Source organism: Phytophthora cinnamomi, assembly GCF_018691715.1.
Source record: "Phytophthora cinnamomi strain GKB4 chromosome Unknown Contig95, whole genome shotgun sequence".
Classification (NCBI taxonomy): Eukaryota; Oomycota; class Peronosporomycetes; order Peronosporales; family Peronosporaceae; genus Phytophthora; species Phytophthora cinnamomi.
This window is the reverse complement of record NW_027151028.1, coordinates 383,462-411,155: the sequence shown is the minus strand read 5'-3', so window position 1 is coordinate 411,155 and position 27,694 is coordinate 383,462. Positions and strand designations below refer to the sequence as shown.

General features: G+C 53.3%; 6 protein-coding genes across 6 annotated transcripts; 3 read left to right on the top strand and 3 right to left on the bottom strand.

The window, feature by feature from the left end:
• Positions 1–348: 348 nt before the first annotated feature.
• Positions 349–1,551, bottom strand: IUM83_16728 (TBC1 domain family member 13 protein; the record flags this gene model as incomplete). Its single annotated transcript, XM_067941633.1, has 3 exons — positions 349–675; positions 741–1,091; positions 1,159–1,551. The coding sequence occupies 3 exons, from the start codon at positions 1,549–1,551 to the stop codon at positions 349–351; spliced, it is 1,071 nt and encodes a 356-aa protein (XP_067783836.1).
• Positions 1,552–3,897: 2,346 nt separating this feature from the next.
• On the top strand, positions 3,898–4,278 carry IUM83_16727 (Catalase/peroxidase HPI; the record flags this gene model as incomplete). The annotated part of the gene is made up of 1 exon (XM_067941632.1): positions 3,898–4,278. One exon carries the CDS (start codon positions 3,898–3,900, stop codon positions 4,276–4,278), a length of 381 nt encoding a protein of 126 aa, XP_067783831.1.
• A 9,443-nt stretch (positions 4,279–13,721) lies between these two features.
• IUM83_16726 (Pectin methylesterase) lies at positions 13,722–14,830 on the top strand (the record flags this gene model as incomplete). Its single annotated transcript, XM_067941631.1, has 2 exons — positions 13,722–14,259; positions 14,325–14,830. The coding sequence occupies 2 exons, from the start codon at positions 13,722–13,724 to the stop codon at positions 14,828–14,830; spliced, it is 1,044 nt and encodes a 347-aa protein (XP_067783830.1).
• Positions 14,831–16,773: 1,943 nt separating this feature from the next.
• Positions 16,774–17,526, bottom strand: IUM83_16725 (triose-phosphate isomerase; the record flags this gene model as incomplete). The annotated part of the gene is made up of 1 exon (XM_067941630.1): positions 16,774–17,526. One exon carries the CDS (start codon positions 17,524–17,526, stop codon positions 16,774–16,776), a length of 753 nt encoding a protein of 250 aa, XP_067783881.1.
• Positions 17,527–19,472: 1,946 nt separating this feature from the next.
• Positions 19,473–21,139, bottom strand: IUM83_16724 (Apoptosis-inducing factor B; the record flags this gene model as incomplete). The annotated part of the gene is made up of 3 exons (XM_067941629.1): positions 19,473–19,748; positions 19,819–20,522; positions 20,842–21,139. 3 exons carry the CDS (start codon positions 21,137–21,139, stop codon positions 19,473–19,475), a joined length of 1,278 nt encoding a protein of 425 aa, XP_067783829.1.
• Positions 21,140–22,571: 1,432 nt separating this feature from the next.
• On the top strand, positions 22,572–24,254 carry IUM83_16723 (uncharacterized protein; the record flags this gene model as incomplete). Its single annotated transcript, XM_067941628.1, has 1 exon — positions 22,572–24,254. One exon carries the CDS (start codon positions 22,572–22,574, stop codon positions 24,252–24,254), a length of 1,683 nt encoding a protein of 560 aa, XP_067783835.1.
• Between the last annotated feature and the right edge of the window lie 3,440 nt (positions 24,255–27,694).

Here is a 27,694-nt window from a genome sequence, read left to right as displayed (position 1 = left end):
GATCTTTCGCGCGATCTTGTGTCCGCCTGTTTTAGGGTGACTGCGTTCTTTAAGGGATGGGGTTGTTTTCGATTTCTGATTTTCGGGAATTTAGGTTTCGAGCCTGAAACCGAGCCATTTGCTAATTCCTAATTTCGGGCGCCTGATGCGGTTTCGCCAACTATCAATTTTCAAAGATGAGCCATTCGCCTTAGGATAATTTCGGCTCTAATTTCTGACGATTCGATTCGACGAGGTATCGATTATTGCTACATGGCCTAATTTCGGGCGCCCGATGCGGTTTCGCCGACTATCAAGTCTCGAAGCCACTGATTTCGGACTGATTTCGGATCCGTTGCCGATATCTTTTCAGCAGATTTTCGCGGCTTGGTCGAGGTTTCTATCGAGCTGGCGCATCTCCTCTGCGGAGAGCAGAAGTTGGCGGATGTCGAGGTTGGCGTCGGAGGACTGCAGATTTTGCAGCCGCTTGAGGCCCGTGGTGAAGCCGTGCAGCAGCAGAAAACTGCGCTGGGAGCGGACGAGGGCGCAGTTGACGTAGTGCAGGAAGCTGAAGCGCTTCGGGTCGGCGAGCAGTGCGTCCCAGACGCGGAGCGTGTCGGGCATGGGGAACGCGCGCGCCAACAGCGTCATGTACCACCGGAAGCTGTACAGGTCCGGGGTGAGCCTCACGGAGTTCTGTTCGGCGAAAGCTACGGAAGTTAGCATTGCGGGTTCAAGAGTGCGCTGGTTGTTGAACGCACCAGGTGCTGCCACAGAGCGGCGTCGTGCTGCCGCAGCAGCTTTGCGAGGCGCGTCATCTGCAGATCGGCGCCGCTGAGTGGGTTTTCCGGGGTTCGAGTGTAGAGCACCTGCAGCGACGCCATGACTGCTGCGAACAGGTGATACGCGTCGGCTTCCACTTCGGACGCCGAAACCGTGGCGGGGTTGCAGCTACAGACGTAGATTATCGGCGCAAGGACCTCGTTCATGCCTTGAATGTATCCAACGTCTGAGTGTATCCTGGAAAACACGAAGAGGACGCAGAGCATCTGCTGCTGCACGATACCCCCACCCGAGAAGAGCGGCAGCTCGCTGCGCGTCCGAAACACGTCCTGCCGTCATATGGTCAGCACCAAGTTATCAACGAGGTAAATGACACATCGACAAGGTTTATCCTACCTTTTCAATCTCTTTCATGAGGGAAATGTCGCTGTGGTGCTCGGCCTCTGTTCGAGCGGCCCCATTCCCGCGCTGAGAGGCGGTGCGGCCTACCAAGTCGCGCTTCCACATGTAGTAGTCATCTCGACGACACCGCAGCTGGTCGGGCCACTCGCGCGGATCTCCCTTGACCACACCAAGCAGCAGGCGCCACGCCAGCGGCCGGATGACGTCCGACGCCGTGTCCGTACCAGCTTTACCGCTACTGTTTGCTGGGCCTCGAGGAGAGATGTCAGTCTCTGAGATCCCCCTGAACACGAGGCCACGCAATTCCTCCACGTCGAACGTGCAAGTAGGCTGGTCGGTCTTGATACTCGGCAGCAGCATGCGCTGCAGACGCTCCAGTCGGTCCATCGTCTCGGTCTGCAATGGGGCGTCGAGGTCGTCAACGGGAAGGAGCGGGTTAATCGAGCTGGGTTGCTGTCCCAGAATAGGCCGATCGCACTGATCATCCAGCTATACCACAGTACTTGCTGTCTATGCGACTACTAATGGGCTGGGACGAAATCCCAGGATTCTCATGTCGGATCTTCCTGCGCGCTGCGACAAAAAGCAATTTGTTTTTTTTCTGTGCGCGAGATGGCTACAGTCGCATCCGATTCGCTGGGCAAGTTGAAGTTGAAGGCGAACCAAGCAGCAGCGATCTTCCTCGGCCTACGGGTCTGTCGCCCGTGATGGCGATGGCAATAGCCTGCAATCCGGTCAGCTAGTGTCTTGCGCTGTCTGGTACTCCTGGCCCTCGCTCGACTCGTAGCACGGCAAAGCTGGGCGGCGAGTATCGTCAGGATATTATCCTGGCGCGCGAAATCTGTGACATGTTAGCGTGCCATCATTACCCTCTTTATCCGGATACTTCAATAATATCAGGATAGAAAACCGTTATTGATTGAAGCTGTATTACGATAACTTTGTCTATTACATATCGCCCAGTTCCCTTTCGAGCTGCACCGCACGAAAAGCCCACCACAGCTCGCACTTTCGCCTTCAACCACCACCAATGCCTTCGTTATGACACCATCACGAAGGCATTGGTGCTCTACCTAGGTAATAACGGATTTTACAATTACAAACACTTCACAAAATAGAAACCCGGTCACGTTTTAAAATTTGGATCAGAAAATAAAAGCCTACACAAAATATAGACCCGGTGGAACTGTTGGTATTGAACGAATAGCAGAGGTGCGAGCTTTTTTTTTCAGCCACCAATGCACCGGACCAGTGGCACTCGCATCGCTGCCGCTATTCCTATCACAATGGTTTTTACAGAATGTTAAGCAAGCGGTCGGCGATCCCACTCGCCAACAAACAAGAGGTTATCAAGTGGATCGAATGCAAAGGCGAGGGCGTCCCAACTAGAGCAGCCCGTCACTTCGGCAATCTGGGCTGGCCCCTCGATCTGGGCACTGTTCGACAATGGTGAAGGCAGCGTGAGTTTCGTGTACCTCCACCGTCAGGATCGGGTACGCTGGGACTGTTGATGAGATAGGAGCTCACACGGGGTCGAGGGCGATAGAGTGTCGACGAACTAGACAGGTAGACAACAGAGAAACTTAAGTAAAATATACAAAAGCTTCTTGTTATCAGTTGTCAGTTAGACAGGGAAGATTCACGACTGATCAATACAAGTCGAGGGCCGGCCTGGCCGCCCTCGATCCTAAAGTTGACACCTCTCCTTAAGGCTCCTCGGAGGCCCTCCGTCCTCAGGAGTGACAACCCTTCCGAGTACACGTTCATTTCCATCGTTTCGCACTTCGACACCTGTCCTTGGCGGGAGCGAGACGTTCACAGACCTCCCAGGACCCCACTGGGGCCACGCGCCGATCACTTGGTCCGGTCGTGAGTCGGGGTACCCTACAATCGGTACCCCTCACAGGATGTAGCCATCGCTCGGCCGACGTGCGAGTCCGGCACACTGCCTGGCAAGGAGTCGGTATGCCCGGTCACGGGACATGGGATAATCATGTCTGGAGCTCGTTAAACGCTCGACGAGATAATATACACGATATTTGGAGTATTGTAGCACTGTCAATATTGAGATATAACACATTCTAATCCGATACATTTGTAGCAGGGGATTTTATTTGCAGTGCTTATAGAGTGAATCTGAACAAGTATTCTTTGTCGAGTTGGAATTATTTCTCTACGAGTGCCTCTCATCTTACCGCATTTTTAGTAAACCTACACAGTTCAGAAGCCCCCCTCCCAAATGTGATTGCATTTTGTGGGCAAAGTTCTCTGGATTTTATCCAGAGTAGTTGGGGCGATACGAGTGCAGGTACTAGTACCTATATGAACACAGATCCCTGTATCACTTATAAGATGACAAAAGAATAATGTATCGGGACGAGCCTGTTAGGTTTTATACATGGGCGGATAGTATATTATTCAGTGCGTGTTGCTTGAGTCTTTTAGGGGCGACATTCGCGTGACAAGACAATCTGGATGTTGCTTGTAGTCATTTAGCGTTAACTTCATGAGGGGCTCAAGTTACGGGGCCAGGCAGTAGATATCCGCCCGACTACAAATAGATCGATGCCATTCTCAGTTAGCACAATCCTACGATCCCATGCTCCCTAACCGAGGCTACGTTGTTCGGTCATATATGATCCCCCGTGCACTCGTAGCTGCAAGCAGGCGTCTCGGGGCTCAGCTATCTATGTTTTTGTTGCCAAGCCCCAGTGACGCCAGAATTGCGTGGCTATGAGCAGGCGTCACAGGACCCGGCTATCCAGGCTGTCTTGCCAAGCCCCAGCACCGCGTCTCAGGACTCAGCTATCCAGGCTTTCTTGCCAGGTCCCAGCAACGCCACGCTGCTTCTCGCCACAGAAGAACTGGACGGTGAACGGCGGTGTGGACAAGATCATCTCCGCGCTGGAGCATGTGAAGGAGTCGTACCCAACGCTGTCAAAGGCCGACCTGGTCGTGCTGGCGGGCCAGGTGGTCCTCGAGGACGCCGGTTACGCGACCATCGACTTCCTGGGCGATCGCACGGACGCCAACAACGGGAACGGCACAAAGCAGAAGGCGCTGGGCTACAGCGGCTCGTACAGCAACGCCTCGCTCACGCTGTCGAACGAGTAATTCCAGGTGCTCCTTACTGAATGAGACGTGAACCGAGGCGTCGGAGAAGGAGTACAAGGCTGAGGGCAAGGGCGTGTTCTTGATGGAAACGGACCTGGCGCTGCTGGCGGCGCCCGAGCTGAAGGAGGTGGTGCAGCTGTTCGCTTCGGAGGAGGACGCCTTCAAGCACGTATTAAATTCGACGTGAGCCAAGGTCACGACAGCGGACCACTTCAACGTGACCAGCTACTAAGCAGGGCGGCGGTGAGTGTATGGTATCCTAGTCGATAAATACAGTTACCCTGTGCACCGCAGTGCAAGTGCGGTAGCATAATTACAGCGAAGTCTCTATGATCGACTCTTGGCTGTTTGGGTTTCTTTCACTTATTAACGTGGCGACACTCTTCTCATTCGTACGAGGTTCTGTTCATAGTGGCCTGACATAGGCACCGTGGTCCGGGAGCAATGTGAGCCAAACTTACTCACTTTTGCGCTTGCTGAACAAGGTATCAGCGCTTTTGGGGTCAGCCGTGACGTTGGGGGGGGGGGGGGGGGTCAAGTTACTTGCCAGGCAGTGTCACGTGATCTGTAGAACGGAGTCTTGCGGAGGACTTGAGATAGAGTAGGAAAATTGAAGACTGATAGATTGAATGAAGCAAATGAAAGGAGCTCTGGGCTACGGCTGTTACCTGGCTCCAGAGGGAGCTTGCGTGTGCCTGTCAGTCCGTTGGGAAACGGACGCTGCTAGTGTTGGTTTCAGGTTGCTGGATGCAGGTTGTCGCAAGTTGGTAGGCAGACTGGCGATGCATCATCGTCACAGTTCCTCCCTTAGACCCGCAGTAGCGCGAGTTTTCGGTAATGTGTCGAGGTAGCGGCGAATAAGCCCGATGACTTGACTCTGATTTTGAACCGGTTCCCATGAAGGGCTGATCGTAGAATCCTGCCATCGTACGAAGTATTGCGTCTGGCCGTGGCGCCTCCGATGCTTGGTGATCGCGGCAACGAGGTGACCCACGGCTCCATCAGCTGTAAGCACGGGTTGAACTCGGTTGATCCTACTGGCGGAGGCGTCATGATGATATGGCCGAAGCATGGAGACGTGAAATTCGGGAAAAAGTCGGAGCCCGGGTGGTAAATCGAGTTTATAGCGATCGGGGCCCGTGATGCTTGTCACGCGGTAGGGTCCGATGAATCTTGCGACAAATTTTCGCGCACCATCCGTACCGACGTGATCCAATTCGAGGTTGCGAGTGTTTAGTAGTACATCATCGCCAACGCTGTAGGTGGTGTGAGGTCAGTTTTTGTCGTAGTTACGCTGCCAATTGGCCTGAGCCGCAGCAATAGCGTCGCGAGCTTGACCGAGAATTGTCTGTTGATGCTCGAGAAATGAAGTTGCCTGCCGCTGCTTCGGGGTTGGACGTGGGATGACGCAGTCTGCCACCGACCGAGGTTCGTAGCCTAAATCCGCCATGAATGGTGACATCCCGATAGACTCGTGGTTGCGGGAGTTGTAGGCGAATTCAGCAAGAGGTAGTAGCTCGTCCCAATTGCTCTGATGCGGGTTCACGAAGTGGCGAAGATATTCAGACAGCACCTTATTGGTGACCTCCGACTGCCCATCGGTGGAGGGTTTAAATGCTGTACTGAGGTTCAGCCTGGTACTTTGAAGGTCCATGATGTTTTCCACAGGCTAGAAGTAAATTTTGCGTCACGATCAGAGACGATAGACATGGGTAATCCGTGGAGCCGCTGGTAAAAGTCTCGAAAGAGCTTTGCCGTCTCGCGAGTTGTCGCGTTTGATTTGGTAGGCAGGAAGTGAGCCCTCTTCGTAAGTCGGTCCACAATAACGAAAATTGCATCGAAACCCGTATCGGTCTGGGGCAAATTCGTCATGAAATCCATGCTGATGTCGGTCCAGCGCTGCTCGGGAACCTCCAAAGGGTGAAGATGCCCGGTTGGTTTGCCGCGAATGTACTTGTTCCGCTGACAAAGTTCGCATGTCTCGACATAGGAGCGGATAGACTTCACCATGCCAGGCCAATAGTATTTAGACGCGACGAGTAGTTGTGTCTTGGCCTGTCCAGGATGACCGCGAGTCGGTGTGTCATGCTCTTCGTGTATGATGGTATTTATCAGCGCAGTGTCGGCTGGAACACACACTCGAGCCGGCGCGCCAGGTCGAATCCGAAAGAAAAGCAGACCATCTAAGAGCTCGAAGCGCTGATATTTGCGCGGCCGAGTTGAATTCGTCGTGAGTGAACTCCAAATTGGCCCAAAATATTTGTCCGAAGGGTAAAGACGACTGCATTCCGCCGAGATATCGACCGGTGTTGAAGTTGAGTGGGCAAATAGTGCTTCTTCGTCGGTTGGTTCTGGACCAGTAAGCGACTATAACAAAGCCGAAAGGCTAACTGCTCGGCTGGTACCGTCGTTCCAGCTCGGATTGCGCGAGATTGTGTCAGCCACCACGTTTGTTGCACCCGGGACCCACTTGAATTGAGGTTGAAAAAGTGCGAGCTCGTTCAGCCATCTAGCAAGTCTCTGAGAGCACGTCTGCTGTTGTAAGATGCCTTCGATCGTGCGGTGGTCAGTATTTATGAAGAATGGTCGGTCGATCAGATAGACCTTCCAAACTCGCATCGCGTGTAGCGCAGCTAACAATTCCTTTTCGCGAGTAGGATAAATGAGTTCCGCCCTTGAAAGCTTACGCCCATTGAAAGCGATGATCCGCTCGCGACCGGAATCGTCGTACTGGAAAAGGTACCCCCCGATTGCGAAGTCTGAAGCGTCCATACTGACGTGAAATGGTTTTGAGAAATCTGGGTGCGCGAGGACTGGTGGGGAAGCCAGCTTACGCTTGAGCTCATCAAATGCGTGCTGCTCCTTCTCGCCGAAGGTGATTGGGTCGCGGCGGCTCTTGCCTTTTGTCAGTTCGGTGAGCGGGGCCATCAGGTCGCCGAAGCCATCGCAGTACTTCATCACATAGACGCAGGTACCGAGAAAAGACTGCAGCTCTTGCTTCGTGCGAGGTGTCGGCCAGTCTTTTATCACTTGAATTTTGCTGGGGTCCATTCGAATGCCATCCTTTCCGACAAAATCACCGAGACATGGGATCTCAGTGGCACAAAATGTGCACTTCTCGATCTTGATGTAGAGATGTTGCTCAGCGCACCTTGTTAGCACTTTCTCCAAGGCGACGAGGTGGTCATCGATCGAGTCGGAGGAGGTGAACACGAAAAGGTCGTCGAAGTACGTCTGGCAGCAGGACTGGAGATCCGAGAATACCGCTTGCACGAGGCGGTTACACGATGACGGGCTGCTGGAAATGCCCATCGGAGTCACTAAGTACTCGAAGAGGCCGTCTGGGGTAGCGAATGCAGTAAAGGGTATCGATTCTTCGACCAGCTTGACTTGAAAAAATCCCCACAGCAAGTCCATTGCGGAAAACAGCTTGCCCTTGGCCATCGCGCGCAGAATATCGTCCTTCCGTGGGATTGGATTCGCTGGAACGCGAATTTTTGTGTTCAGCCCCCCTGAAATCATGAACTATTCGCCATTCCCCGGTACGCTTCTTGACACAGAAGGTTGGGGCGCAGTACGGTGAAGTGGAGGGCCTGATCATCTTGGCGTCCAGCATCTCAGCCGTCCACGCACGGATAGCCTCACGTTGCTCGGCAGAAACCGGGAATTGTTTGCGGTGAATAGGAACGTCGTCTTCTAGCTCGATCTTGGCGTCCGTACCAGCTTGGCGGGTGGGGGGGAACGGCTGGAAGATGACTGCGAAAAACTTTATCGCGGAATTTGATCACAAGCGGGTAAGCAGGAGACGTTTTCAGCTTTTCCCACGCCAGGTCTGCCTTGCTGGGTTCATCACTGGGGTTCACAAAGAAGCAGAACTCGTTGTCGCATTCACGAAGGAGGCGACGTAGGTGACGAGGTCGAACTAGCCTCGTAGTTCCAACATCCGAGTGATGCCCATGTAAATAGTAATAGTTGAGAAGTGCTTCGTCATCCGATTGGTCGGTACGTCGGGTGCTGCCGCGACGTTGCCCTGCAATACATCGCGCAGGCTGTACGGGGACGCACGGGTGAAAAGCAAGTGCAGATAGTCGGTCGCGTGGTCGGACAGTTTTGAGCTACCAATCAATATCGGGGTTGGTGTCCACTAGCCACGGCATACCGAGGAGAATATCCTTTCCTTCAGGAATATCCAGTACAAAAGCTTTGGAGCTGTAAGGAGGGAATCCGTCCAAAGCAAACTTGAGCGTGACGACTCGTCTTGGAATAATCGTGGTTGAGCCGCTCCCCAAGCGAATTATAAGGGGTTTAGAGTAGTCTCGAACAGGCAACTGCAGAGACTCAACGAGTCGTGGTGATACCGCGTTGAACGAAGCACCACTATCGATAAATGTAGATGCAGCATGGCTACCGACACGGCCATGCTGCTCTAGGTAGCCATAAATTTTGTTGGAGGTCGATCTGAAGACCGCTTCGTCAGTGCCATAGTTGAAGCTCTGAGAGGCGATATGAGACCGAACCTTGGCTTGACGGCTTGCAGTCGCATGGCGGGCGGCTGAAGCGTCAGACTCGGTGGGGCGCCAGCCCACCGAGTCACCTAGTTTTTTGGCTTGCCACCACCACCTTGCTGCCGATCTGGGCAGGCAGGTGCGATGTGGCCCTCCACACCGCAGTGGTGACAAGTGGGTACAAAACCAGTCACTTTAGGCTGACTAGCCCCCGAGGCGGGTTTGCTCTTCCGGAAATTGGGCTTAGTCGAACCGGCAGCGTCAAGTCGAGTTGAAGCCGAAGTTGAAGTTGACCCCGAACCCTTCTGATTCTGATTCTGGGGTTGATTCTGGCGGAACTTCGAGGGCTTGCGCGCGTCTTCAAAGCGCTGCGCGTGGTCGATAGTTTCTTGCAGTGTCAACGGGATGTTCTGGGAGATGTGGCTCGAGGTATCTGGGCGCAGATTCTCTTGGTACAGCCAGCGCTTAACCATTTCTGGCAGTTCCAGCGATGATTGGGACAGCAGCAGCATGAATTTGGATGTATATTCGTGCTGTGTGCCCGTCACCTGGAGATCGTGCAATTTTGAGAGTAGTTTGAACTCGAAATCGCTTTCACGAAAGCGAACACGAATCTGCTGTTTAAAGAGGAACCAAGTCCGAGGCTGGTCACCGAGGATGTTCTTGAACTCCCGGTACCAGGACATGGCATCCGGTCCCAGAAACGGGACGACCATGTCGACAAATCGCGAGTCGCAGCTGTCGCGCTCGACAGCAAAGCTGCTCAGGTGTTCTTCGATAGAAAAGAGCCATAGTTCTAGGTCCTCGCCAGCTCGCCCGTAGAACTTCTGAGGGTCGGTTTTGTGCTTCTGGCGAGTAGCACGAGACTGTTGCTCAAACATCTCGCGCTGAAAGTTGCTTTGTTGCTCCATGAAGGATTGAAATTGCTGTTGTTGCAGCTGCATGGCCTGTTGCTGCATGGTCATCATGTGCAGCAGCTGACCCAGAAATGCGTCACTAGTGCCCACCCCGGGCTGTGGCATGGCCGCACCGGGAAATTGCGGGGGTGGTGACGTTGAAGATGATGCACTCGGGCCTTGAGGCGCCGGTGTGCGAGTTGAATTAGTAGCAGGCTGCCCTGGCGTCGGATATTGATCCATGTCGTTGTCGTCGGTCCTTGGTTGCTGGCGCGGTCTCAGGTTCGGCGATGTATCTTCAGTAGCGCGGGGAGTCTTGGGTCTTGGCATGCAGTTAAATCGCACTTAGTCGGGTATACACGGTAGTGCCTCGAATACGGTCGTACAGAGTTTTCACTCCTAATTTCGAAATTGTCACGTGATCTGTAGAACGGAGTCTTGCGGAGGACTTGAGATAGAGTAGGAAAATTGAAGACTGATAGATTGAATGAAGCAAATGAAAGGAGCTCTGGGCTACGGCTGTTACCTGGCTCCAGAGGGAGCTTGCGTGTGCCTGTCAGTCCGTTGGGAAACGGACGCTGCTAGTGTTGGTTTCAGGTTGCTGGATGCAGGTTGTTGCAAGTTGGTAGGCAGACTGGCGATGCATCATCGTCACAGGCAGCCGCACTACAAAAATAGATAATCTATTGTCACAGCAGTACTCGCATTCGAAGCACTCAACCAACAAACGACAAATGTCAAGGACTCACGGTTGATCGAATGGTTTTTGGTCCTTTGCCCACCCAACGTGTCCTAACCCACAAAAGACTTCATTTTATATCGAGATGACCCCAGTTAAGACGATGAAAGAACTCTTATCTAACAGAACGACTAACTGGATTTCCTACAACACTTCAAGATGCACTAGGAGAAGTAGAGAAGCTGTGTAGCTAAGAAGCAGAACTTACTTCATGATAGAATCCAGAGCTTCTCCGCGCATTAGCACGGTTTAGTAAATAATGACCAGGGTACTATTCGGTGAAATCCGTTAATATGGTACTAGGAAGGTCGACTGGAACCCATGTCTATTACCTATCCTATTCCTTATGTTCAGTGCTTACTGGCGTGATGTGTCCAAACATTGATCAACGTAATCTGTAAAACATTTGTCAAACTGGATCACCTGCTCGTTACTGTAAGCACCAAATTGCCTTCTGATTTCACAGAAGGTTTCTGGCTCTAGCGCTGTATGTACTGTACCACTTGGGCTTTAAGACTGTGATGACACAGCAGCACCTGTATCTCTTCTTATCGTCACAGCTGTCTGGACCACGACATGTCGTTCTCACAACACCATGATCGCGCGCGTCTTACAATGTCCTGGACGAGAGCTCCCGCAGGGGGCACGGTGCGGGCGTTGGGGCCGCAGCATGCAACGTCGGTGGCGCCGAAAGCGCTCGCAGCCAGACCAGCGAGCGCCACAAGAGGCAACGCAAAGGAGCGCATGGTCCGTTGACTTGAGGTGGGTGGGGTCAAGAGCACAACCCAAAGTGTGCTTGTGTAAAGCAAGCAGCTTACACGTGGTCGACACGACCAGCAAATACAGCGGCAGCTTCCCGACCGTGTCGGTATACTAAAGCGTATGTGATAACAAAGGTTAGTCGGTAGATATCGTGGTATCACATACTAGTACACTTTGGTGTACCAACATACATAGGTAGACCAGATATTTGATGTCCTGTCTATCGGAACCGTACGATTGAATGCATGGAGGATTCAAATAGAGTCTATTCAATGTTAAGCTCAGGTACACCCCCGAACACTACGTCAAATCATCGTCCAGGCTGAAAGCACCTACAGCCTTACCGGTATCTAGATATCCTGCACTGAGCACTTCGTCCAATTTAGCCGCTGGCAGCTCAGGACTGAAGTGGTTGACAATCTTCTCGATATCATTGTAGATAACAAAATGGGCGAAGACCTTTGTGACGCGGGGAAGGATGAAATAGTGTGCGTCTTCGTCTTACGACGGCGTCCTTTTGGGCGTCGGCGCTGCGTGCGAGCCATCGGATGGCAAAATGGGCTCCGAAACATACAGTTCGAGGCCTGTACCACTCCGTCTCAAAATTGATGTCCCATCCCACCTTTTTTTTTGTCTCGAAAATGATGTCCTCAAACTGTATTTGATTTAACTATGGTGAGTAGTCTGCTCCCTGTAATGCTGCGACACAATTACGGCTGTTTTGGGGGAGCACTGAAGGCTCAGAGGCAGTCTTCCCTCCCGCTGAAACTTCGGTGAGGAGGCTTGAACGTGTTGCCTCCTGTATCCTGAATGCACAAGTCCATCGACCCCTGCAGGCTTAAGAACGCGGCATTATTGTCGATGGCGGTAGCTCCCAGTACGCTGCTGTAACGGCATCAATGAGCTCATCAAAGTGAGCTCCCGTTTTCGCGGCGTGCTTGAAACCTCCATTGGACTGGGAAAGTAGGAGAATGGGCGGAGCTGGACGCTTGGTTTGAGGAGGAAGGGCGACATCTGCGATCTGCCGCCCTGTCCCAGCTCTTAAATCACCTCCGTGGCCATTCATTTCGTCACTCTGCTGTCAAAACTAACCGTGCTGAGTAAATAAGCACACGGTTCAAACCGTGAGAACGCGCCGCGCGCGTCGTATTTGCCAAACCGCGCTGCAAAAGACGAAATATTGACAAAACATGCATGTGTTCTACAACAATGGGACATCAATTTTGAGACGGAGTAGTATGCAATAACAAAGGGTGCACGGAGGTCTTTCCCGCGCAAGCTCTGATTGGCTATATCAATGCTGTAAGCCATAACATATGGAAGGTGATAACAAAGGTTAGTCGGTACTACTGTAGTATGAGAAGAAGACCCATGTACAGGCCTCTCAAAATTAGGCAGAAATACCTACCCACCTAATTTGACCTCGATTAGGCATTTTGGAAAAGTCTGATTAGGTAGTTCGATACAAATGGCTCACAATCCGAGTTAGGCATTCAGGTGGTATACTTTATTCAAGTGAATTAGCTACGTGCACTCCTAGCGACGCGTTCAGCTAGATCGAACAAAAAGAAGTACTGCAGCGACTGGAGTTGGCCTTCCATTGCATAGTTGGTTAGAGTAGTTCTCTGCGGGTTCTTGACTTGCTTCAAGACGCTGAACTCACTCTCAACTGAGTGAGTGCCGGGCGATATCGCCGCCACTCTAGCGACGAATGCGAACAGTAACCTGTAATTGCCCTCGCAGTCCACATCAGTAATTTCACCATCAATAACACCTGAACTCAAAGGCTGAAGGCCAAGCTCAGCCTCGTATTTGGGATCCATTTTTGTCGCTGCTGCGGTGATTTTAGTTTGCACAAGGGCAGTGTTGACACAGCGGTTTGCACCAGTGACTTTAGGCTGTGGTGCGGTATGTTGGTCTCCACGAGCACCCTTCTTAGACCCTCGCCTATGATCCTTTTGTCTTCCCCATTCGTGCTAGGAGATGGAGAGCGCCGAAAGGTGGAATGCATAGGCAGCGACGCGAATAGACTGCGAGCTGGGGTTGTTTCAGGCATGTCCGGAATTAGGTATTTTGAGAAAATAGAATTAGGCATTTTAAACTTTCTTTTCACACACTACCTGATTTTGTGAGGCCTGCCCATGTATATTACCTATCCTATTCCTTATGGTATGTACAGTGCTTATTGGCATGATGTACCATACCGAATTTGTCGTCCAAACATTGATCACGTAATCTGTAAAACATTTGTCAAACTGGATCACCTGCTCGTTACTGTAAGCACCAAATTGCCTTCTGATTTCACAGAAGGTTTCTGGCTCTAGCGCTGTATGTACTGTACCACTTGGGCTTTAAGACTGTGATGACACAGCAGCACCTGTATCTCTTCTTATCGTCACAGCTGTCTGGACCACGACATGTCGTTCTCACAACACCATGATCGCGCGCGTCTTACAATGTCCTGCGCATGCAAGCTGCTTGCTTTACACAAGCACACTTTGGGTTGTGCTCTTCACCCCACCCACCTCAAGTCAACGGACCATGCGCTCCTTTGCGTTGCCTCTTGTGGCGCTCGCTGGTCTGGCTGCGAGCGCTTTCGGCGCCACCGACGTTGCATGCAGCGGCCCCAACGCCCGCACCGTGCCCCCTGCGGGAGCTCTCGTGGTCGACACGACCGGCAAATACAGCGGCAGCTTCCCGACCGTGTCGCAAGCGGTGGCGAAAGTGGTCAACGACACGGCTGAGCACACCATCTTCGTGCTCCCGGGTGTGTACCATGAGCAAGTGTTCGTCCCGCCGCTCAACGGTCCGCTCGTGCTGCAGGGCTACACGTGCAACACGCTGTCGTACGCTGACAACCAGGTGACCATCACCCAGGCCAAGGCGAACAAAGACATCCCTCCCGAGATCACGGACGAGCGCAATTACCTCGCCACGACGCTCGGTCTCCGCGGCCGTAACATCAAGGTATACAACTTCAACATCGCCAACACGGCCGGCAACATCCAGCAAGGCGGTCAGGCGGTTGCGGTATACCTCAACGACACCAACTACGGTTTCTATGGCTGCAACATGACAGGTTTGTTTGTTTTTGTTTTGAACTTGAGGTTGTCATTGTTGTCACTTGCTAACGAGTTTTTTTAGGTTACCAGGATACGCTGTGTGCCCACAGGGGCCACGAGATTTACGCCCGGTCGTACATCGCTGGCGCTGTGGATTTCATCTTCGGTCTTGAGGCCAAGGCGTGGTTCGAGTCCTGCGATCTTGAGAGCGTTGGAAAGGGCTACATCACCGCCAACGGCAATGGCAACAGCTCCAACCTGTCCGAGTACATCTTCAACCGCGCTCGCGTGTTCGGCTCCAGCGGCACCGGATCGACCTACCTGGGTCGCCCGTGGCGTCCGTACTCCCGCGTCGTTTTCCAGAACAGCGAGATCAGCGACGTCGTGAACCCGAAGGGCTGGGCCACTTGGGACAGCACGTCCAGCACGGCCAACATCTTCTTCAAGGAGTTCAACAACAGCGGACCCGGTGCAGCTACGGCTCAGCGAGCGCCTTTCAGCGGACAACTTAGCGCTCCTTACCCCATCACGCAGACTCTCGGTGAGAACTACGCGTCCGAGTGGTGGGTCGACACAAAGTTCTTGTAGCTAGTGCGTGGTACACTGCTTTCCGTGGAATCTTTCGTTAAACCAAACAATAGATGTGATACAGTGCGCTCTTACCGCGCTCCCTGTAAGTACCCTAGCTCATATTACTGCGGAAACTCATTTGCTGCAAGCATTATGACTAGCTGCTGTTGAACTCCCATAGCGATCGCTCACTACTTTGGATAGCGTTTGAATTGTCGCCGTCCACTCGTCAGCACGTCCAAAGCTGCTCGTGATCCTTTCGTAGTCCTCGGTGCTGATGTACCTGGCGTTCTTCTGCATGTGGTCAATGATGCTGCTCACTATTTCGTGGTTTTTCAGCTTCATTGCGATATTCAAAGCCAGAGCGCATTGCCGCGCGCTCAAGAACATGCCGCTATGCAGCATTCAGGTCATAATTGCAGCAGTAGACCGTCCCCCTCCGCGTCCTGAACACGGCGGTGTAAGTGAGCGGTCTGGGAGCGATTCTGTGCTCCTTGAAGTACTCCAGCATCTCCACGCAATCGCCAATGCGCTCACGATTAACCATGGCCACTAGCAGTTTGGTAGCGTTGTTTTTGGTCCAGGCCTCGGAAAATACAATACCATATTCCATATATAGTGTAGGGGTCTTCAACAATTACTTATTATTGAAGTTATCTTCATTCGCCTATTATTGCAAGTCTTGACAATACTTGAAAATGCCAGCACACTTTTCTAAACGTCTTTGCTTTAGTATGCAATACAGTAGTATAGTGAGTTGAGTCACAGTCCAATCAGAGCGCAGCACCCACTCTGTTTCGGCCAATCACGAGGACATCACGAAACGTCTTAAATATATAAAATTTCGCCCACCAAGAACAGGTGCGAGCGCCTTTTTTCTCATGCCAAGATTGGAGTGACCCCGCACCGCAGTAGCTTGCTGCCGATGAATTTTGAGATGGTGATGCTCCTCAAGGCGAATGGACCCGACACACTGTGGCTGCGGCGATGAGCAAGGAGATACAGCTAACGGAATGACAAGTTCCAGCTGCATCGGCCAAGGACATCATTGAACAGGATAATGTACAGGGCCAGCCTACACAATAATAGATATATGGATCAATATACTATTATTGCTTTTGTCACGGTTATTACCAAGAGCCCTACAATAAAAATCTGTATCTTCCGACGCCTGCAGTGATCCATCGGCATTACAGATATCGTCGAAAATTTCCAATAAATCAGCGTGCATGGGTGGAATTTGGCGTGCCACGTCAGAGCTTCTTCTCGGAAGAAGGACAAGCCTCGACCCACTGGGCTCTCTCGTTCGGTCAGCATCAATGCGATGGGGTTTTTCTCTCCAAAACCGCACCACGCACTGCCTGCAGCATCCCATTCTTGGATTATCCAAGTTGAATAGCCCACTCAGCTTCAACTATCCGGACAAAATGCACGATGTTGTCGAAGGGCGATTGTGATCTCCTGTAGCATGTTGCATTGCTTCACTCCCCAGCATTAGAGAATGCATAGAGATATGGAATAAGATACCTAGTCCAATCCAGGCAGCAAGTTTGTTGGGCGTAATATCACGATGCAATTGCACGTAGTGCGGCTGCCAGCAGTGGCCATTTGGAAGCGCTGCGGTGGTTGCTTCAGAACATGGGCTCATCGAAGTAGTGCAATGGCAACGGATGAAGTTGCTGGAAGAGGGTCTTTGGATGCTGTAGAGTGCAGGACAGCGGCGATGAAGGATGAGCTGCGTTCCGGGGCCACCACGATGGGGCGCAATGACTCGACGGAAATCGGTCCGAGGGTAAACGTTCACGGCGTGCAAATCTCCATGATGCTCGACAGCGTCACCAAAATCTCAGGTTCCAGTGCCCCGCAACCAGGGCGCCGTTGTGTTTCTGAAGTTTTTTTTATTGTGTGCTATTAACTCAACAGGCTGCTGTCCGCCCAAGCTCCTAGAGAGCTGCGGCCGCTTAGAAGGCGCTCTTGATGATCTTCTCGAACTCGGGCTTGAGCGCGGCGCCGCCCACGAGGAAGCCGTCCACGTCGTTGAGCGCGATGAGCTCCTCGCAGTTGTCGCCCTTGACGGAGCCGCCGTAGATGATGCGCACGCTCTCGGCCACGTCGGGGGACACCTTGTCGGCGATCCAGGCGCGCAGGTCCTTGTGGGCCTCCTGCGCCTGCGCGGGCGTGGCCACGACGCCCGTGCCGATGGCCCACACGGGCTCGTACGCGATCACGATGCGCTTCCAGTCGGCCTCGCTCACGATGCTGGCCAGCGCCTGCGTCTGGCGGATGAGCACGTCCAGCGTCTTGTTGGCCTGGCGCTGCTCGAGCGACTCGCCGATGCAGAAGATGACCTTGAGCCCCAGGTCCAGCGCGCGCTTGGTCTTCTGGGCCACCACGTCGTCGCTCTCGCTGTAGTAGGCGCGGCGCTCCGAGTGGCCCGTGATGGTCCACTCGAGGCCGAAGTCCAGCAGCTGCTCGGCCGCGATCTCGCCCGTGTAGGCGCCCAGGCCCGTGAGGCTCACGTTCTGCGCGCTCACAGCGATCTTCTTCTGCAGCAGCGACTTGGCCAGGTCGATGTGCAGCGCGGGGGGCGCCACCACCACCTCCACGTTGTCCGAGGCGATCTCCACCTTGTTCAGCAGCGCGCACAGGTCCTTCACGGACTGCACCGTGCCGTTGCACTTCCAGTTGCCACCGATGAGGTACGTGCGGGCCATTGTAGATAAAGTTTGGGAGGGAGGGGGCCACTTGCGAGGACGCGAGGAAATTGGATAATGAGGTCAAACGAGGTGAAGCTTTGCGGCGCGGGTAAGATACGCGGCGCCATGTGGCGGGTCGCGACGAGTTGGTGACTCGAAAACCCGCGTGGATGACTGGATGCTTGTATTCGAATGGGCTGGTGGGCTTGAACCCGACCCGACCCACTTTCAGCATCGACGCGTTGATGTCACATGCACATATTTTAACGGGACGTGGAAGGGGCTTGGGACGGTGTTAGTATGGTCCGGAATAAGTAGGTGGATGGGCGCGTTTTTCTGCAGAAAAACCACGTACGCGACCCCAAGCAGAAAACTGGCGCGTTGCATGTCAAGCTGGACGCGAGCAATCCTGGCAATTGACAGTCGGGCCCAGCTCTCTCGCGCCGCAATTAATTGCAAAGACCTGCCCGGTTGGCCGAGAAAAAACCGCTGACGTGGCTGCCTTCGAATCCCTGCAAGGCAGGAGCAGGCTTGCTCGAAGACGCAAAGCGCTGAGCATTTCCAAAGCGACGGGAGGCTGCAGCCGTCGCGAAGAGCCATCGAGCTCAGATTTATACCGGGCAGCCCAAGGCCCTCGCGCATGAGATGGCCGTCACCGCCCGCTGACATCGGCGTCGCAGCTCACTTATTCGACAGAATCTACAGACGTGCAGTTCAGGAATGCAGCCGCTTTCTCTGTCTCCTCCAGTTTGCAAAATCTGCAGTGATCGCTGAAGCAACCAAGACCACCATACAGGCAGTCCGCGTCGACTACGGCTGCGATACCAACTGCTGCGTCATCTTCGGAGACTTCGCAGGGGCCCGTGGAGACCACCAGCGGCGCCATGGTGGGAATTCCTGCGCCGAGTGCAGTACGGTTTTCGAACTGCGTCGACTTGGGTGTGTCGAGGATCTCGTAGTAGTGGCAGTGGTCACTGTAGCAGCCGAGGCCGCCCTCGGAGTATCTGGAGTCGTCGGCGGCTCGAATGCCAAAACTCTGGTCGCCTCTTGAACAAGTGCTGGAGGAAGTTTCGTGCTGAGCTGTGGACGAAAGCAGAGCCGCCGCGATAATGGCTCCAAGAGCGATGAACTTGATGTAGACACGGGTCTACGCGCTAAGAGAGTACACCATGGTTGTCGGTGGTCGAAGTCTAGAGGCGAGGTGGTTCCACTGGATGGAGCAGTGGTTTGATGGTATCTCTGCGACCACGATATTTTAATATTTTAAGGAACGAACAAACGGTACCATAGGATCAGCTTTGGCGTGTCCCTCTTGATCGTAAAGTTTTTATAAGCACCTATGCCACGTTACCACAGAGCTCTTCAATTCCATACTAGCTTGTGTACTCCACTGCGTGTGTGCTGTCAAACCCACTATTATAGGACAAGGATTTTCTGCATGTAGTGCTTGTTGCAGCAAGTCACGGTATCTTATCGGTCTTGTACTCGTCGATTCGCGCACATCTCTATATTTTTCGACAAAGAGGGCATGTGGTTTCCTCGGTTCCTTGTTCGTAGAGATAAGCCGTCATACAGTTGGTCACGAAATAGGTAGGTAGGAGTAGTTTCAGCCTAAACGTTGGCTCTTAGTTTTTTTCTGGCCCTACAGATGACTGATGCATGAGATCCAAGCTCATAACAGCAGAATTATTATGATAGCATGCTCGCTTCTGCCCATACTACAAAGCCGACGACCGTCGAGACCTATGCCAACCGCTTGATAAATCGCAAATCTACTGATAGCTGCGTGACGCAGGATGTTGAAGCTCTCGAGAAGTTTTTTGTCAAAGCAATATCAATGGGGTCATGCGTGTATGCATTATAGCGAACCACGGAGAGGCTGGTTCGTTCGATAACTATGGTTTAGTGCGTACTGCAAATGCTACCGTACGTACGTACGAACAATTCCCCGCCGGATATGGCGCCTACGCTGACGGGCAGTCGACGAACGCCGCGGACTGGTCGGTGGTCCTCACCTTGCAGAAGCGGCAGACATTGTCAATGCAGCCAACCCCGCCGTTCGCGCACGACGTGTCCGTGAAGATGTTGATGCCCGCAGCAGCGTCTCCATCCGACACAACCTGAGTGCACACTGCGTCGGAGGTCGGGGCGGCGGTGGTCGTTGCTGGCGTCGCAGTGGGGCATCCGTTGGCGCGTCCGTGGGGCATCGGTGGGAGCATCGGTCGGGGAAGCAGTCGGGGCTTCGGTGACAACCACAGCCGCCGTAGTGATAACGTTGGTTGAATATCCGGTGGACGCCGTGCAGTTCACGAACGCCGTCGACTGGATCGTGGTCAACACCTTGCAGAACCGGCACACGTTGTCGATGCAGCCGACACCTCCGTTCACGCACGAGGTGTCCGTGATGATGTTAATGCCGACCGATGCATCACCCGACGAGACAACCTTGGTGCACACGGGCTGATCGGTGGGGGCGTCGGTGGGGGCATCGGTCGGCGCATCGGTCAGCGCATCGGTGACGGTGGGGGTATCCGTCGGGGCATCGGTAGGCGCATCCGTTGGGGCGTCGGTGGCAACCGTGCCGAGAATGACGCCGCAGTCCGTGAACGCCGCCGACTGGCTCGTGTACACGAGGCGGCAGTAGCGACACACGTCGCTGATGCAGCCGATGCCGCCAGTGGCGCAGGTCGTATCCGTGACGATGGTGATGCCGGCCAAGATGTCGCCCTCGGCTGCCACTTGCTGGCACGTGCTGCCCGAGGCTGGTGCTGCGGTCGGAGTGTCGGTCGGCGCGTCAGTAGGAGCATCGGTCGGTGCATCGGTAGGAGCATCAGTAGGCGCGTCCGTGGGAGCCTCCGTTACCGTGGCAGCGGCGGCGCCAGGAATGCTGCTACAATCCGTGAATGCTGCCGACTGCACCGTGGCTCGCACTCTGCAGAATCGGCACACGTTGTCGATACAACCGACACCGCCCGCGCTGCACGAGGCATCGCCAACAATGTCAATGCCGGCCGCTGCGTCGCCGTCGGAAACCACAAGCGTGCATGCGGCATCGGTAGTCGCGGGTGCATTGGTACTTGACGCTGAGGCATCCGTAACAACCGCGATCGGTGCGGGGTCGCGACTGTGCCGACCGTGACAAGAGTGGTCGCGTTGAAGTCCGCGCAGCCCAAGAATGCTGTCGACTGCGGCGTCTCCTGCACCTTGCAGAAACGGCAGTGGTCGCTGAAGCAACCGAGACCTCCGTACAAGCAGTCCGTGTCCACCACCGCAGCGATGCCGGCCGCTGCGTCTCCTTCGGAGATCTCGCAGGGCCCGGTGGTGACCACTAACGGTGCCATGGACGGAAGTTGGCTCCGAACGACGAGCAACTCTCGAATTGCGTCGACTTGGGCGTGTCGATAAGCTTGCAGTAGCGGCAGTGGTCGTTGTAGCAGCCGAGACCGCCGTTGGCGCAACCGGAGTCATCGACGACGCGGACACCGAAGCTCTTGTCGCCGTCGGAGACTTCGCACACGGTGGTAGCCGAGCCGTCCTGGGCCGTCGAGAGGGGCAGTGCGGCCAAGCTCAGCGCACAGAGGGCGACCGCCTGGACGTAGGCGCGGGTGGAAGCGCTGCGGGAGTACACCATGGTTGTAAGGGTGGGAGGTTGAGAGTAGCCGAAGCTGGGAGGGTTGGTTGCTGTGTGTCTGGCCGACGAAGCGAGTTGAGAAATGACTGGGATGTTTTCGAAGCAGGATCACGGAACCTTGGTCTGGTTTACATGGCAGCATCATCAACTTCCCATAAGTTTGGCGCATGAAGCGATGGCATCCGTAGTCCTAGGTGGAACATTGGGAGATACCGTTGGTCCAAAAATAGCAGGGAGAGCACGGACAACACACGATCTCATGCGTCTAGCTGCTGGGTATATGTGGTGCCAAGTTTGGCGATACATCTACTGTTGTAATTCCAGTGATGCAGTCGATGCTATTGTTGGTACTGTATCTGGCGAGAACATTCTCAAAGCATCAATGTCCCAACTTTCAATTTCGGTGCAACTGATAGCCAGAGCATACAAAGCAGTAATTTACTCGTGAGCCTCGAGTAAATTACAGCTTTGCGGGACCGCCAATTGTTCAGGAGTCTCTCACTGCTGAAGATGTCTTCAACTTGAGTATGCGACGTCACTTGACTACCCAGTGTTGCAAGCAGGAAGAACCCAATAGTTTCCATGGTGATATTCCTCTGCATTTCAGTGCAGAACATAACTTCCTCTGCGAACGTTAAACGTTCTGCGAGCAATCGTCACCAAGAACTATAACCTCGCGGGTTAAGCGAGTTTTCAAGCGCTACGGGCAAATAGCCTTCGTCTTTCACTCAACTGTGTTCATCGCAACATTGGCGGGCATATACACCGGAATCCAGCAGGTCGCAGATCCCAAGTCACTAACCAAGTACGTGCCCTGTGTGGACGTATCAAAGCTCAACAGCAACGCCGACTTGCGTATGCATCCACCATCGCCGCAGGGCCAGCCAGGCGTGCGCTAACAACCGCAGACCCCCCCCCTCGTACTTGCGCGACTACTTACGCGACGTCATAGCATTCCCAGTAAGGGCAGCATGCAACGCAGACCAAAGCACAAAGGCTAACAGATACACTCTTTCTGAATAACTATTTATACGCATTAGAATAAATGTAGCTCAAGAACTACATGAATTGACATGCAGCGATATTTTGCACACGAATGTACGAGTGTGCAACAGTAAAAAGGTCGGCGCGAAGGAAACTCCACCGAGGAAGTTGGCAACTACCGAAAACTTGCAACACGATACATGAAGTTGGAGTAGTCGGCGAAGCTTCTCTGGGATGTTGCTATCAAAACGGGAATCGGGATAATGGCAAAGATAGCATGCTGCCGCCTACCACAAGCGAAGCACTATAGTGGCGACTACAAGGTTCGGACCGTGACTCCGCCTCGGACAGAAACATCCCAGTCATTTCTCAACTCGCTTCGTCGGCCAGACACACAGCAACCAACCCTCCCAGCTTCGGCTACTCTCAACCTCCCACCCTTACAACCATGGTGTACTCCCGCAGCGCTTCCACCCGCGCCTACGTCCAGGCGGTCGCCCTCTGTGCGCTGAGCTTGGCCGCACTGCCCCTCTCGACGGCCCAGGACGGCTCGGCTACCACCGTGTGCGAAGTCTCCGACGGCGACAAGAGCTTCGGTGTCCGCGTCGTCGATGACTCCGGTTGCGCCAACGGCGGTCTCGGCTGCTACAACGACCACTGCCGCTACTGCAAGCTTATCGACACGCCCAAGTCGACGCAATTCGAGAGTTGCTCGTCGTTCGGAGCCAACTTCCCGTCCATGGCACCGTTAGTGGTCACCACCGGGCCCTGCGAGATCTCCGAAGGAGACGCAGCGGCCGGCATCGCTGCGGTGGTGGACACGGACTGCTTGTACGGAGGTCTCGGTTGCTTCAGCGACCACTGCCGTTTCTGCAAGGTGCAGGAGACGCCGCAGTCGACAGCATTCTTGGGCTGCGCGGACTTCAACACGACCACTCTTGTCACGGTCGGCACAGTCACGACCCCCGCACCGATCGCGGTTGTTACGGATGCCTCAGCGTCAAGTACCAATGCACCCGCGACTACCGATGCCGCATGCACGCTTGTGGTTTCCGACGGCGACGCAGCGGCCGGCATTGACATTGTTGGCGATGCCTCGTGCAGCGCGGGCGGTGTCGGTTGTATCGACAACGTGTGCCGATTCTGCAGAGTGCGAGCCACGGTGCAGTCGGCAGCATTCACGGATTGTAGCAGCATTCCTGGCGCCGCCGCTGCCACGGTAACGGAGGCTCCCACGGACGCGCCTACTGGTGCTCCTACCGATGCACCGACCGATGCTCCTACTGACGCGCCGACCGACACTCCGACCGCAGCACCAGCCTCGGGCAGCACGTGCCAGCAAGTGGCAGCCGAGGGCGACATCTTGGCCGGCATCACCATCGTCACGGATACGACCTGCGCCACTGGCGGCATCGGCTGCATCAGCGACGTGTGTCGCTACTGCCGCCTCGTGTACACGAGCCAGTCGGCGGCGTTCACGGACTGCGGCGTCATTCTCGGCACGGTTGCCACCGACGCCCCAACGGATGCGCCTACCGATGCCCCGACGGATACCCCCACCGTCACCGATGCGCTGACCGATGCGCCGACCGATGCGCCGACCGATGCCCCCACCGACGCCCCCACCGATCAGCCCGTGTGCACCAAGGTTGTCTCGTCGGGTGATGCATCGGTCGGCATTAACATCATCACTGACACCTCGTGCGTGAACGGAGGTGTCGGCTGCATCGACAACGTGTGCCGGTTCTGCAAGGTGTTGACCACGATCCAGTCGACGGCGTTCGTGAACTGCACGGCGTCCACCGGATATTCAACCAACGTTATCACTACGGCGGCTGTGGTTGTCACCGAAGCCCCGACTGCTTCCCCGACCGATGCTCCCACCGATGCCCCCACGGACGCGCCAACGGATGCCCCCACTGCGACGCCAGCAACGACCACCGCCGCCCCGACCTCCGACGCAGTGTGCACTCAGGTTGTGTCGGATGGAGACGCTGCTGCGGGCATCAACATCTTCACGGACACGTCGTGCGCGAACGGCGGGGTTGGCTGCATTGACAATGTCTGCCGCTTCTGCAAGGTGAGGACCACCGACCAGTCCGCGGCGTTCGTCGACTGCCCGTCAGCGTAGGCGCCATATCCGGCGGGGAATTGTTCGTACGTACGTACGGTAGCATTTGCAGTACGCACTAAACCATAGTTATCGAACGAACCAGCCTCTCCGTGGTTCGCTATAATGCATACACGCATGACCCCATTGATATTGCTTTGACAAAAAACTTCTCGAGAGCTTCAACATCCTGCGTCACGCAGCTATCAGTAGATTTGCGATTTATCAAGCGGTTGGCATAGGTCTCGACGGTCGTCGGCTTTGTAGTATGGGCAGAAGCGAGCATGCTATCATAATAATTCTGCTGTTATGAGCTTGGATCTCATGCATCAGTCATCTGTAGGGCCAGAAAAAAACTAAGAGCCAACGTTTAGGCTGAAACTACTCCTACCTACCTATTTCGTGACCAACTGTATGACGGCTTATCTCTACGAACAAGGAACCGAGGAAACCACATGCCCTCTTTGTCGAAAAATATAGAGATGTGCGCGAATCGACGAGTACAAGACCGATAAGATACCGTGACTTGCTGCAACAAGCACTACATGCAGAAAATCCTTGTCCTATAATAGTGGGTTTGACAGCACACACGCAGTGGAGTACACAAGCTAGTATGGAATTGAAGAGCTCTGTGGTAACGTGGCATAGGTGCTTATAAAAACTTTACGATCAAGAGGGACACGCCAAAGCTGATCCTATGGTACCGTTTGTTCGTTCCTTAAAATATTAAAATATCGTGGTCGCAGAGATACCATCAAACCACTGCTCCATCCAGTGGAACCACCTCGCCTCTAGACTTCGACCACCGACAACCATGGTGTACTCCTTTAGCGCTTTAACCCGTATATTCATCGCTCTTGGATCCATGTTCGCGGCGGCTCTGCCTTCGTCCACAGCTCCACATCGATAGGGTCTACTTTAACATATCGTCGTCTAGCATCCTGCAGGAGCATCTCTAACTTCTCCTGAACACTACAACTACTTCCAACCCTATAGGTGGCGAGACCAAGACTTCTTTATATGTAGATGGAGGTACTAGGCTACACGCATAAATAGCTAGCTTCATCGTATTCGTTGACTACCGACTAGCTAGGTTGAAATTAGTGAAGGTGACAACGTTGACCATCCAGTGTGTTCAGATTATAGTTTCTGGAGTTGGATTATCTAGATTTTATGCAGCTGGAGCTGCATAAAATCTAGATAATCTTAAATAATCTGGAAATACATTACAGATAAAATACCGGCGGATAGTCCAATACTTAACTCCAGTTAATGAGGGGTTATCATCCCTTCCACAGGGTCTCGGTCCCGGTCCTAAGAGGGTTTCTATGGAGCGGAGGACCTGATGTGAATATCTCCCAATCCGAAGCAGATTCACATTAACCCGAACTGGATTCACAGTAACTCGGACAAGATTCAAGATAAGTCGTACGATATTCACTATAAGTCGGACGAGGTTCACATTAACTCGAACAAAATTCACATTAACTCGACGAAATTCATATTAACTAAGACTAAAGCAAACAAGCTACACAGGAGAAGAGACCTAATGCATATCGTCGAGGATCTTTTTGTGTAGAAGCGCTCGAAAGTTTTCTGCCTTCGTTGTATTCAACCCACCACGCGTCCATTTCTCGATCTCATCAGTAATAGAAGTTGGCTCAAACCTCGAAATCATGCTTGCAATCACATCCATGTAGAAAAGCATGTATATTCCGCAGTCCAAGCAATTCGACTGCTGAGGCTTCGTCTTATACGCATATGTACTCCATTCGAACACTGGAGATGAGGTGTCATTGATGGTGAGAGCGTGAGCGAAAAACCACTGCAGAATCACGAATATATACTCGGTACTGTGGGCACCCTTTAATGAGTTGATGTGATATGCTTTTGCTTGGCCTTGTTGCGTAGCATTCTCAATGATCACAAAACTCCAGTGGTTCCCACCAGATATTGGGAGTAGCACACAGCGATACGATTTCCAGTCAAAAGCACTAATAGCGGCACGAATTCCCCGTCGTTTCTTGACGGGGTTGCCCATATAGTACGCTAATTTGATCTCACCAAACAAGCCAGATCCACAAGGGCATACGATGTTATTCTTTTGTGCCATATATCGAAGGATGAAATAATCTAACGATGATTCAGTTGTTGTTGCACCCTGCAATAAGCTGTCCAAGTCGTCGGAGAAAACACGGATTGTAAGCGCACGCTGTGAATCCGTCCACGTCACCAATGGAACACTTTTAGCATACCGCTTCCTGAAAAAATGACTTGAAGGATGAGCACTGCCAGTACCCTTTGCAGAGATAGCTGCAGCAACTCCACCACCAGACACATTTGCGTCGTTTTCATTTTTGCTTCCATCTAGAACTATAGGTTCTGCAGCATCCTGTCTAGAGTGGCTGGCACCTGCATCTTCACCAATCTCGGGAGCACGTTCTTTGCCTTCACGACAGTCACCACACATTTCTTTTGCGATCGCATCGTCTTCGAGCTGTGCATCACGAGCCATGCTATCATCAACTGCATCATTAGTAACTAAGTCACCACTGTCTTCGCTAACAGCCACCATATCCACATCGCTATCACATTCATCACTTTCGTCACTTTCATCATCTGCAACACGAGTGCCCAATAAATCGACGTCACCACTGACATTTGCCGCGTTGTTTACTGCGACTTCTTGATCAACAGTGCTGATACCCTTTCCAGTTTCACGAGTATTGCCTTCACGTCTCTCCGCTGAGGAACTCCCATTACTCTGCTTCTGCTCTCGGTATCGATCAATGAATCGCCGCACCCATGTCTTCTGTGTGTTTTCCTTCCAACGAGCAAATTCCTCAATTCTGCTGCAGTATGCCAGCAGGTCACTTGGCGTGCAGCGTCCATCCTCTAATAAGCATTTGTCGTAATATTCCAACACTCTTAATTCAAATGGGGCGAGCTTATGGACGCGCCCCCCTCCTTTTGCACGCATTCGATCGCCGACTTTCGCATCGAAGTCTCGGTCCAGATCGTCCCAGTACCGCTTACGCCAGCCAGAAAGAGTGCCTTTGGATACTTTTAACATCTTTCCAGCTACCTCAGTACTCCATTCGGGGTGCTGTCTCCACCTTCTCAGTCGCACAAGCTTCTCCTTCAACGGTAGTTTTACGCAGGAATGAACCATCTCTCGTGCTCCCTGTTCCCGAAGAAAAGCTGTAATGGAAGGCTGAGAATATTCGACTTATTCTGACTCCCTGGTCGACTTATTTTGACTTCATGGTCGACTTATTTGGAATTGGTCGAGTTAATATGAAACGAGGTCGAGTTAATCTGAATTGGCGGTCGAGTTAATTTGACACGAGGTCGAGTTAATCTGAATTAGAGGTCGAGTAAATCCGAACCTCACGCCATCTTGCACAGCAATATTTGGGACGCTAGAGGCATGCGATTGCATCGGCCTCAACTTCATCTTT